This window comes from Notothenia rossii, assembly GCF_949606895.1.
Source record: "Notothenia rossii genome assembly, chromosome: 7".
Classification (NCBI taxonomy): domain Eukaryota; kingdom Metazoa; phylum Chordata; class Actinopteri; order Perciformes; family Nototheniidae; genus Notothenia; species Notothenia rossii.
In genome coordinates, this window is record NC_136905.1 from 8,905,183 (window position 1) to 8,917,345 (window position 12,163).

Sequence of the window (12,163 nt, forward strand, 5' to 3'; positions counted from 1 at the left end):
TCTTTGAAGCATATGATTATTGATAAAATATGCTGTAAGTGATTATGAACAAAGTTTTGTCTAAAGTAAATAGGCCTCACCAAATGTTTGATGTAAATCAGCTTTTGTCTAATTGATAATACCACAGTAGTATTCACGTCTCTTTAACAACCATCAATATGTCATGTAAACATATTTACAAATAATTATTTTTGCTTCATGCATTTTATTATTGTTTAAAAAGTATGCCATAACCTGAAATGTCCTTAGTTTTGCCTAAATTAAATATGTATTTACTAAATCGGCTGTCGTCTGATTGTTAATACCACAGTAGTATTCACGTCTCTTTAACAACCATCAATATGTCATGTAAACATATTTACACCACTAGAGGGCGATGTCTTGCAGCTTTAGGACATGTCTGCAGCTTCACTGGGTTTGACTCATTATGCAAAAACTTTGTACCTCAACAAGAAGGTAGTTCTGCATTTACTCACTGATATGTTGAGAACTGCAAGAGGCTCACATTTATCAGGACAGTCAAAGTTTGATAGCTGACATTTCCTCTGCATTTGATATCTCACAGAGTTCCAACAATGGACATTTTCTCGTTACTATGGATAGTCTCTCTGGCTTTCACAGGTAAGAATGTTGTTTTTTAAAAGTGTTTCCATCTTCTGCTGTTACGTTTATGACTTCCTATACTTTATAATAATTGCTGAATTGTTAAAAAGTGTTTGGAAATTAGTTGAGCTAATAATCCGGAGGTCTACTTTTAGATTATTTTGTGATTCAAAAGCAGCATGGTTAGCGGACCAAAAGCAGGACTGATAAAAGCTAATTGCTGAAACAAACATGAACTTACAGTAAGGCATTTTGCATGTGATTGAGGATATATCTAGATGTCTATTTTCTGACTTATACAAATAAAAAAGTTAAAACAATTTATGTAAACATAAATGTAGGTTTATTAAACATCGTGTGAATCAACATCTTGATCGATTGTTGCTTTTTCAAAATAGATGGCACAATTGTATCTTGCTAATTTTATCTCATTGTAAGACTAAAATAAAATAAAACACTTTTTGCCTATAGACTTCAATATGGGAATGAAGTGGCAAAAGTTTGATCTTTTTTAAGCTTAGATTTAAGAAGCATCCACATTTTTTTGTAAATTGTTATAAACAGCTAAACATTGATGCAACTGTACAGCATTATGGAATACATCATTATGTGTTTTTGTTTTTGTTTGTTATGAAGGATTTCGTCCCAGGGCTTATTTTGCAGTCTCTCTCCAGGTTTAACTGAAGGAGCTGGTTTGTTGCCAGACGGTCTGAATGCAGCTGTGGGAGGGAAAGTGATGTTCACCACAACACTGACTCCAGGAACACCTTTCCAATCTGTGAACTGGAAATTTGGTGCTGAAGAATTATTTACTTGGAATGTTAACAACTTCACTGAACCAGAGTATGAAGGCAGGATCACCTTCTTCATGTCCACTGGATCTCTGGAGCTCAGGAACCTGGCTCTAAATGACAGTGGAGATTACTCAGTTACCATTTTAGAAGCTGGAAAACGACCACAGACAGGGATCACAAGACTGAAAGTTGAAGGTGAGACATTTTTAACATGTTGCATATCTTTTTGTGGCGTTTGAGCAAGGAAACAATGATATAAGGCTTTTTATTCTTTGCACCACCATTATCAAATAACAATGTAGAAAGATTCTCTTTTTTTGTGGAAGGAGCTTGTATAAACGTTCAATGTAGAGCCATTAATAATCCATATCTCGTCTTAAACATGAGACTCACTCCCATCTGCTTCAGTGTTTATTTTATATTGTAACTTTACAAAATAATTGTTGTGCTTCACCCACAGAGACAGTCTCCAATGTAATGGTAACCTCCAGCAGCACAGAGCTGGTGGAGTTCAACAGCTCCGTCAGTCTGTCCTGCTCCTCCTCTGGATCCCCTCTCTCTTTCTTCTGGCTGAACAGCAGCTCTGAGGTTACAGGAATTGACAGAGTTCAGATCACTGATGGAGGATCCACTTTAACTATCATTAATGTGACCCGCTACGACCAGGGACCATTCAGCTGTCATGTTTCTAATCCTGTCAGTGAGGGAACCAGTGATCCACTAACCCTCATCATCTACTGTGAGTTACATGCACGATTTTTTTACTTTCTTTGAATTGCTGTTTTGTTTTCCCTTACATTCAGTTCGCCATACATTATTTATCAGACAATATTTCCTTTCCAAGACTCATATGTGGAAAGATCACAACGATGTTCATTTTTGGAAATCCCTTTTTTTTTACAGATGTTTCTTCTGTGTATATATATCCATAATTCAGTTATTAATGCATACTAACTTTTTGATGTTTCTCCCCTAATTTCAGATGGCCCAGAAAATGTTAATTTGAAAATATCTCCGCCTCATGCACCCTATCTGGAAGGATCAAACATCAGCCTGAGTTGCTCAGCTGTCTCCAACCCTTTGGCCCACTATACCTGGTTTCTGGATGGGGGCCTGCTGTCAAAAGGATCGCAGTTCGATCTGTCAAACAGTCAGAAAAATCAAAGTGGAAGCTACAGCTGTCAGGCGTTTAACAACAAAACTCTGAGATATGAAACATCTCATCCTGTAACCATCTCTGTACTGGGTAAGTTTTGTACAAAGAAATACAGATGGAAAATATGGGATGTATCTGAGAATATAGCATCGGATATGTAAGGGATAATGTGCAGGGGGCACTGCGCGTTGGGATCCTGCTCACTTTTTTTTAAATATTTGATCGCCTCTCTGCACATTATCCCTCTTATCACAAGGCTACATACTACATACAAAATTATGACCCACAATATTGATTGATCGTATTGCCAAGAACAAATAAAGGTTCTCTGTAACTGTTCAGTTTATTTTCCATTTACCAGTCTTTAAACTACACACCATGTTCCTGTTAGTGTTTACTTCCTGTCTGTCTTCTTCTGTTGATTTATATGACGTCAAACGCTCTGTCTTATGGCCTCTATTCTTATGTTTTTTCATTTTTCTTTTCTTTTCTGGTGACGGTTTCGACATCATGAATCAAACGTTTTGTGATTTTCACAAATATAAAAAATAATTTATAGAAAGTTTTCCGCAGTGTTTCCTGACGGATGGAAATGAATATCTAATTGGTATGATTGCACAACTGTGGACCCTTGATCCTTGGCGACGGTCTGCTGTCCATAGTTGCAGTCTTCTAGCGAAAAATAATAGACCTCTGGAATGTGCTAATTGACCAGTCAATCAAGTATTCAACTAAGCTTAGTGTAATTACTAATATTTTAAATATAATGTAGGAAGGTCTTATTAAAAATTTGTGGAACAAAAATAAACAACAACTACATATGTTTGCAATTAAGATAGATCTGCAATCTTTGCTCGTACAGCGATGGCTTAAAATAAAAATGCATGAAGACGTACAAAATACTTGCTTTCAGGCTAGTAGCCGAGTGAAAATTGTGGCTTGATATGGTGGCTGACTGTAACAGTGGCTTAAAACATTTTCATCAGAGAAATTCGCTGCATTTTCAAAAAACACAAATGTTTCCAAAAACATGCACATTAAGAAACATCTTCACCAACTTGACAAAACATGTGCAGCATTTTCTAAAAGCGCGGAATAAAGCCCAGAATAAACTGTAAATACAAAATTCTGCAAATAAAAAACGCAAGAAGCTAAAAACACAGCGGAAACCAGGGGACACTAAATAGTGATGCACACATTTGGGACCGGAGTGCTTGTTGACGTCCGTGGATCATAAAGTTGGACTGTCACTGTTGTTAGTAAGCAACCGTTTTATTGGCTAATTCTAACAATGTCATTGCTTGATTCCTAACCTATCCAACCATGTAATTTAAAATAAACTGACAAGACACTGACAATTATCAAACAGTCTAACTCTGCTAACAATGAAAGCCAGCTATATAATCCCCAAATATCAACAAGTGCCCTGGTCCCGGCTACTATTTGCAGCATTTAGTTTATGCAGCTATTTCCGTAATCTTTTCGTGAATGTTTTTTAAATGCTGTACATGTGTGAAAATGTTTCTGCCATTGCACGTGTTTTGGTACATTTGTGTTTTTATATTTGCATGGATTCTGAAGCTGTTTTGGGCCATTGTGGCGTGTTTGCCGCTATCAGCCACCGTAGATAGCAGAGGTAACTAAAGGGTTAGGGGTTAACACTTATAGTTCCATGTCTTGTTACATAAGAATACACCATATTTGTTAAGTGTTATTATGGGAGAATTACTATTCTTGTGGTACTACTGCCTTATTAGGCCCATATTGAGCAGAGCATTTTAAGACCAAAACTCGTATACAAGAACTTCCTTACTTGCAACAAATAAGCACTAATAAGAGGGTTATTGAGGAAAAACTCTCAACTAATGACCTATTACTTGTAGAATATGGTCATGTAGAATAAGGCATTAGTAAGTGTTTTATAATGACTAACAAACAGCCAATATAATATGCTAATATGCATGTTAATGAACAACTAGTTGATGGTGAATGTGTGTACCTTAATATAAAGTGTTACCCATTTATTTAATGCCATCAATAGAACAGGGACTGTAGAAGGAAATGAGCCTGGACTCAATGGTTTATGATAATTTAAAATGCATTTTAAACAGCATGCTTAACAGAATCATGTTATAGGTTTAATAACTAGCTAGGATATCTCATATGGGGAGAAATGTAATATCGTTTTTATCCACAGGCATTTTGAGATAATGAGACAGTTCCTGTTTACAGAATGATGTAAAAATCATGTTCTTTTATCCTGTTTTATTCAAGGCCCACCAGGCTGTTCGGCTGGTTGCATCGCTGGAATAGTAATCAGCGTTTTAGTCGTCCTCTGTGTTGTAGCTGCTATTGTGTGGTACTGCTTTCATGACAAAAAGTAAGTGCGGAAAAGATCTTAAGTATATAACATAAATCTATTTTCAGAGTAATACTCAATTACAAGTATGGGAAAGGTGATGGCTCAGTATCTCCAAGTTTAGACCCAAAAGCTTGACTCAAAAACCAAGCAGGAGGAAGATTCAGGATCAGCACATTGGAAGATATCATCCAGAAAATGTGGAGCTAGAATGGTGTTTTTGGCCCTTGTTTTTGGACAAATGTAGTTGGTGATCCCTGGTGTAGACATTGTGTGTAACAACCTTGTTTACTCAAACTACAAAAGGTTGATGTTCAACAAAGGGCCTGCTCTTATTATATATTCTCCATATGTTCCTAAGCCCTTTAGTTATGACTCGTTTGTGTCACAATGGAGCCGCACCTCGACACTGTACAACTTCAATGATTAACATTCTGTTTTTGCAAGGTATAAATATTTAACTGTGATGGAATATATGATTCACCATGAGTTAAAGTATGGGGAGACCCTTATGGCGGTTTTCCACTGCAGGGCCTCGCACGGCTTAGTTGGGTATAGTTAGGCCTTGGTAGGCCAGGCTCACTTTATGCTGAATTTCCATTACAGTTTAGTAGCTGGGGCAGTAACTATAGTAACGCAGTGTAGGCGGAGCCGTGACATCATCTTCAATGCGAACCACAAAACCAACATCAGCCGTTAGCTGTTAGCACTCAGAGCTCACAGCTCCTCATATCTGTTCAGAAACTAGACACAAGTTAAACAAGTACAAACCACAGGCTGTCTGTGTCATGGCGAATACAGTCGCTGGTTTGTTTATGTCTGTATAGGCCGTTGTTGTGAGTGTGGACAGTCGGAGCATATACAATGTTAGCTTAACCGATCTCCATTCAGAACACATGCATTTTAAAAGGTTTTTCGGCTGCCGTCTGTCTGCAGACTTGTCAAAGCATTAATTCATGGTTTTTACTAACCGGTATCAGTATGTTGTTACTTCGGCATCATTTTGAAACGTGTATTACAATTAAATCACGGTCAAATATGTTCATTTTGTTGTAGTTGTAGCCCCCTTGCCAGCGATTCTCTCTGACCATTCAGCAGTCGAGAGTGTTTACGTCACTAGTTTAGCATATTTAGCCCGGTTGTTGGCCCGGTAAGAACCTCGATTTTGAAGGGCCAGAAAAAAGGTGAAAAAGTAGCCCTGAGCCGGAACTACCCCTAACGGAAAAGCAAAAAAAAGCGGTTCGGGTTTGGCACGGCACGCTTAAACTGTGCGAGGCCCTGCAGTGGAAAAGCGCCATTATAGAGCAATACATTACTGTTTGAAAGTCTATGATTGCAAATCATTCGTAACAAATACTTTCAGAACTATATATGCAGATCAAATTAAAGTTACAGCTCTTATGAAGAAATAACTACTTTTTCTATCATGCATGCAATACCAATAACTAGATATATTGCTGCTTGTATCATTATTGTGTTGCCGAGACTAATGATCTCTCTAAACAGAAAAAAAAAGAAAAAGCGTTCTGCTGAAAACACCAACACCAGAACGGGTAAGTCTATTACGTGTAACATGAGTTTGTGTGTTCACAGATGTATTTGTCCTTCATTGAGTTATTCTAAGCTTTTTTTATGTCCTACGCTATAAAGGAGGCCAGGACAACGGAGCGTACACAAGAAGTCAGGTAAAAGTAATCAGAGTCGTTTCATGCTCTGCTGGTTACTAAGAGAGTTTGTAAACACAGTGCTGAACATCAGACTTTGAACCAGGAATGAGATATCAAGCTGACACAATGAAGAATACGTGAAAATGTGTCATTAGATCAACATTATAGAGATAGCTTATCTTATTAACGATTTTGGAATTTTTCCGTTTACCTCCTTTTTTTTTGCATCAAATCAGATGTTTAGTTTAGTTTATTTGTTTATAGTGTTGTGGACATTCCCCATTGATCAACTGTCACCACAAACAGTAAATGGGGCAGCTTTAGCCCACATTGCTAACTTCCAGCTGTTGTCCCCGGCCAGATGATAATAGACACTTTTTTAAAATCACAATACATCAACAGCATTAGTTATACAAAAAGGATGAGAGACAAGTAGATACAGGTCAGTTTAGCAACAGCCTTCTGCTTTGTATTGGCATGCACATCTATCACGGTGTCATCGGCATATACTGTAGATGTGTTTCCACATCAGGACAGACAGATGGCAGGTTATTCATATATAAGGTAAAGAGAAGTGGACCAAGTATTGAACCTTGTGGTACTCCGGTGCTTAAGTCTAGAGCTGAAGAGAGTTGATTATAGATGATAACATGCTGAGGCCTACCACTGAGGTATGATTCAATCCAATGTAACTGTAAATGTTATCTTACATTAATTTCCTTTCTTTTTATTTCTCCTAGGAGATGAACTACGCAGATGTCCGTTTTACCAAAAAGAATAACGGCGGGAAAGTCCAGATGGGAGACCAGAATAAACCGTCTGACTACGCTGAGTTCAGAGTGAACAACATTCCTCGTGCTGCTGCGTCCTCTCTCCCAACCTACGATGCTCACCTACAGCGGAACAAGAGGCCGACTCCTCAGCCTGAAACCGCCGAACCCTACGCTCAGGTCCGCAAGAACTGACCACACTAGATGAAATGGATAATGTGGGGGGGGTCTCACTGGAAGCAGCTAACAAGAGAAACCTTCACTTCCCTCTCAGTTTTTCTTTTTTTTATGGAGGACTCATTTGCCTTGAGTTAGCTTCTCCAAAGCACTTTAGTATTAAAGAATGCTGATTTCAATATATGAAGGTAAAACAAGGAAGTAATGTGCAGGCGGGGTTTTCCCATTTCCAAAGGTTTACTTACCTGAACCGTCGATCATTCACAGGGTATGCAACAAGCATCTTTGGAAAGATCCTTAATAATTAATTAATAGGTTAAAGTAAAGGTTATTTGATGACTTCAGTAATCTATTTACGTTTTCTCTAGCACAACCTTCCAATCACCAATTGGAACAACCAATTTTACAATTTATTTATTGAAATAGTTATCACTGTAATAAACCGTGTTTAAACTAATGTTATTGTGCAATATTGATTTGTACCTTCTGTTCTTGTATATATCATATTTTATTTACATGTATAATGTATATAGACTTCTTTTTTTTTTACTGTACTATGTCTTACTATGTTGCATTGTTGGAGAAGCTCGGACATAGGAGTTCATTGCCATTTATACGCTGTACACTTATGTGCACATTAGAACCTTTGAATTTGTAATTGAACTGCAGCATGTGGAAAAAAGTCAGAATTCTGAGATTTTCCGAAAAAACTGAATTATTTGTATTAAAGCCAGAATTCCGACGTTTTTTCTCAGAATTCAGACTTTCATCTCAGAGGTCCGACTTTCAGGTCACGATTGTCATGCGGGGATGTTGTTTTATAATTTCAATTTTTTTTTTAGTCAAACAACAAAACTGATAGATCTATACCGAATAATTATTTTTGCTTCATGCATTTTATTATTGTTTAAAAAGTATGCCATAACCTGAAATGTCCTTAGTTTTGCCTAAATTAAATATGTATTTACTAAATTGGCTGTTGTCTGATTGTTAATACCACAGTATTATTCACGTCTCTTTATCAACCATCAGTATGGCATGCAAACATATGTACACCACTAGAGGGCGATGTCTTGCAGCTTTAGGACATGTCTGCAGCTTCACTGGGTTTGACTAATTATGCAGAAACTTTGTACCTCAACACGTAGGTAGTTCTGCATTTACTCACTGATATGTTGAGAACGGCAAGAGGCTCACATTTATCAGGACATTTCTGTGGCTGTTCATATCTCACAAAGATACATCAATGGATATTTTCGCTTTACTATGGATTGTCTCTCTGGCTTTCACAGGTGAGAATCTTACATTACTGCTCTTCCTATACCTACACTTCCTATACTTATAAACATTTCTGAATTGGTAAACAAGTTGTTTGAAAGGAGTTTTTCTATTAATCTGGAGGTCTTTTCATTGTTTTGTGAATCAAAAGCATCATAGTTAGCGAACCAAAAGCATGACTGATAAAAGTGAATTGCTTAGAATTTTTTTTATTTACAGTAAGACATTTGGCGTATGATAGAGTAAATATCAAGATGTCTACTTTTTAACTTATGAAAATAAAAATTGAATTTGTTTTGTTTTGTTTTAGACTGTAATGAAGGGTTTTGTCCCAGGGCTTATTTTCCAATGAACTCTGTCTCTCACCAGGTTTAACTGAAGGAGCTGGTGTGTTGCCAGACGGAATGAATGCAGTTGTGGGAGGGAAAGTGATGTTCACCACAACACTGACTCCAGGAACATCATTTCAAATAGTGCTCTGGAAATGTGGTTCTAAAGATATATTTACATTCTTTGAGAGTAACCTCACTGCACCAGAGTATGAAGGCAGGATCACCTTCTTCATGTCTACTGGATCTCTGGAGCTCAGGAACCTGGCTCTAACTGACAGTGGAGAATACTCAGTTACCATTTTAATACCTGGAGAACGACCACAGTCAGGGATCACAAGACTGGAAGTATACGGTGAGAACGTTTCACATGTTGTATCTCTTTCTCTGCTGAATGAAGATTTTGCGTAGCGATTGAGTAAACAATGATATAGGGCTCTTTTTTCTTTGCACCACCATCATGAATGTATGAAATGTACCTTTTTTTCGTGGATGGAGCTTGTAAAAACGTTCAATGTGGAACCACGAATAATCAATATCTCCTCTTAAGATGAGACTCCAGCCACTTCAATGTTTTCTTCTCTTGTAACTTTATAAAATATTCGTTGTGCTTCACCCACAGAGCCAGTCTCCAATGTGATGGTAACCTCCAGCAGCACAGAGCTGGTGGAGTTCAACAGCTCTGTCAGTCTGTCCTCCTCCTCTGGATCCCCTCTCTCTTTCCTCTGGCTGAACAGCAGCTCTGAGGTTACAGGAAGTGACAGAGTTCAGATCACTGATGGAGGATCCACTTTAACTATCATTAATGTGACGCGCTACGACCAGGGACCCTTCAGCTGCCGTGTATCTAATCCTGTCAGTGAGGGCACCAGTGCTCCACTAACCCTCACCATCTACTGTGAGTTACTAACCTGCTCAGTATATTTAAAAAACGAAATCTAGTGGCAAACAAAGTTTAGAGAATTGTCCGAGTTAATTTACTGATCTTACCTTGTTTAGTCTTGTTTTATTCATGCATGGGTTTGTATTTACTAAACAAGATCTAGTTGCAAAGACTTTGGATAATTGTCAGTTTGTTCTGTTGTCTTTTTGTTCACGCTTGGGTTTATAAAATATTAAAACACATGTTCCCCTCCTATTTGAATCCATTGCATCATCCCTGCACACTACAGCACAGTTCAAACTAAATCATTGTACATTGGACACCTATATTTAGAAACTGTGCATTGCATGCCTGCTATGTAATATAAGTTCCTTGTATTTGTATAATAATGCAGTTGTGAATACTAACGTCTTGCTGTTGTATTAACCCTAAATTCAGATGGCCCAGAAAATACTATTTTGACAATATCTCCACCAAAAGAGCACCATCAGGAAGGATCAGACATCAGCCTGTCCTGCTCAGCTGACTCCGGACCTCCTGCCCAGTTTCAGTGGTTTCTGAATGGTAGCACGCTGTCTGATGGACCAGAACTCAAACTGATGAACGTTCAGCAAAATCAAAGTGGGAGCTACAGCTGTCAGGCCTTCAACGACAAGACTCTGAGATATGAGACGTCTCAGGCTGCATCCATCTCTGTACTGGTTTTGTATCTAAGATGATAGCATCTGATATGTAAGGGATAATGTGCAGGGAGCACTGCACGTTGGGATCCTGCTCACTTTTTAAAATTATAAATAACTGCCTCGCTGCACATTATCCATCTTATTACAAGGCTACATACTAAATACAAGATCATGACTCACAATATTGATTTAAAAATGATCGTATTGCTAAGAAAAATCAAGGGGATCAAATACTTATTTCCCACAGTTAAATGTAAATCAATGTTTATCTTTTATATAATGTCAATTTCTTGATTTTTTTGGTTTTTGATATTGTTACCCTCACTGTTAAAATAAACCTACCATTAAAATGATAGACTGTTCATTTCTTTGAAGGTTCATTCCGCACTAAAGGAAATGCAACATTTGAAAGGTTCTCTCACTTTTTATGTTCAGTCTTGTGCTCCCTGACTGTGTTCGTCCTCCAGGTATTAAAATGGTAACTGAATAATCTCCACTGTCATCAATAGATAAGTTCCTGAGCTCCAGAGATCCAGTAAACATGAGGAAGGTGATCCTGGCTTCATACCCTGGTGCAGGGAAGTTGCTATCATAGCATGTAAATATCTCTTTAGCACCACATTTCCAGTTCACTGATTGAAAAGTTGTTCCTGGAGTCAATGTTGTGTTGAACATCACTTTCCCTCCCACAGCTGCATTCAGAGGACAACACACCAGCTCCTTCAGTTAAACCTGGAGAGAGACAGAGAGGGTATAAATCATTCAAAACACAATACAGTAGCAGACAAAGTAAGCTATGTTCTCTCTGAGGAAGCTCACAAACATATATGGATACCACAGACATTTAGATTCAAACAACAGGGAAATAGATTGCAAACAGAAAGAGAAACATACTGTCTGTCAATAATTAATAGTTACACTGATAAATAAAGGAACAAACACTTTAAATAGAAAGAGCTCATCTGAGATGACTCCCAGGATGATGAAGTGTATCACAGCTTCTTCTATGTTTTCCTGCAGTAGCATAAAACAACCTGAAAATGGGATCACAGTCCTTCAGCTTTGCTTTGCTTATTTCAGATAAGACAGAACAAGGCAGTACTTTGCGGGCGGGGTGTTCGTATAATTATGCCTCCAAAAGTTTTACCTTACCAGAACTGTTGTTTGTTGTGTCCCGTCAAAAGTGTTAAGTCCAGTTATGTTTCATGTTTTTGTTGAATCAATTTCTGTCTTGTCTCCCACTTCCTATCCTAATGTGTGTCTCCCGCCCTCATCAGCGTCAGCCCTGCCCCTGATTGCTTCCACCTGTGCCCAGTTACCTTTTGTTTATAGGCCCCAGATTCCTTTTGTTCTTTGTCAGTTCGTCTTGTCCTGTGCCAGTACTCTGCTCACCAGCGTATTATTTTCCTCACGTAGTGAGCTATTTTCGTTTTGCCTTATTGGAGCCTTTTTTCAACTCGCTAA

The 12,163-nt window shown here is 38.0% G+C and overlaps 4 protein-coding genes across 4 annotated transcripts in view; 2 read left to right on the top strand and 2 right to left on the bottom strand.

Moving 5' to 3' along the window:
• The window catches only part of LOC307013517 (cell adhesion molecule CEACAM5-like), a gene marked incomplete at its 3' end in the record, with an annotated part of 122,430 nt that overhangs the window by 45,631 nt on the left and 64,636 nt on the right, over positions 1 to 12,163 (bottom strand). The window lies entirely within an intron of this gene.
• Positions 1 to 12,163, bottom strand: part of LOC307047144 (cell adhesion molecule CEACAM5-like) — a 65,577-nt gene that overhangs the window by 17,978 nt on the left and 35,436 nt on the right. The gene's annotated exons all lie outside the window — the stretch shown is intronic.
• LOC307047145 (cell adhesion molecule CEACAM6-like) lies at positions 356 to 8,498 on the top strand. The gene is made up of 8 exons (XM_079693890.1): positions 356 to 621; positions 1,278 to 1,592; positions 1,858 to 2,136; positions 2,380 to 2,643; positions 4,828 to 4,933; positions 6,419 to 6,465; positions 6,563 to 6,597; positions 7,320 to 8,498. Exons 1-8 carry the CDS (start codon positions 576 to 578, stop codon positions 7,542 to 7,544), a joined length of 1,317 nt encoding a protein of 438 aa, XP_079550016.1. The 5' UTR covers positions 356 to 575; the 3' UTR covers positions 7,545 to 8,498.
• Positions 8,660 to 11,054, top strand: LOC307047149 (cell adhesion molecule CEACAM6-like). Its single transcript, XM_079693894.1, has 4 exons — positions 8,660 to 8,818; positions 9,174 to 9,488; positions 9,756 to 10,031; positions 10,455 to 11,054. Exons 1-4 carry the CDS (start codon positions 8,773 to 8,775, stop codon positions 10,733 to 10,735), a joined length of 918 nt encoding a protein of 305 aa, XP_079550020.1. The 5' UTR covers positions 8,660 to 8,772; the 3' UTR covers positions 10,736 to 11,054.

Bases quoted from the DNA above. Each gene is read 5' to 3' on its own strand.
- LOC307047149 (XM_079693894.1), top strand. From the start codon at position 8,773: ATGGATATTTTCGCTTTACTATGGATTGTCTCTCTGGCTTTCACAG. The intron at 8,819-9,173 runs GTGAGAATCTTA...GTCTCTCACCAG, and splicing joins TGTCTCTCTGGCTTTCACAG to GTTTAACTGAAGGAGCTGGT. The intron at 9,489-9,755 runs GTGAGAACGTTT...CTTCACCCACAG, and splicing joins CACAAGACTGGAAGTATACG to AGCCAGTCTCCAATGTGATG.
- LOC307047145 (XM_079693890.1), top strand. From the start codon at position 576: ATGGACATTTTCTCGTTACTATGGATAGTCTCTCTGGCTTTCACAG. The intron at 4,934-6,418 runs GTAAGTGCGGAA...CTCTCTAAACAG, and splicing joins TACTGCTTTCATGACAAAAA to AAAAAAAAAGAAAAAGCGTT. The intron at 6,466-6,562 runs GTAAGTCTATTA...TACGCTATAAAG, and splicing joins AAACACCAACACCAGAACGG to GAGGCCAGGACAACGGAGCG.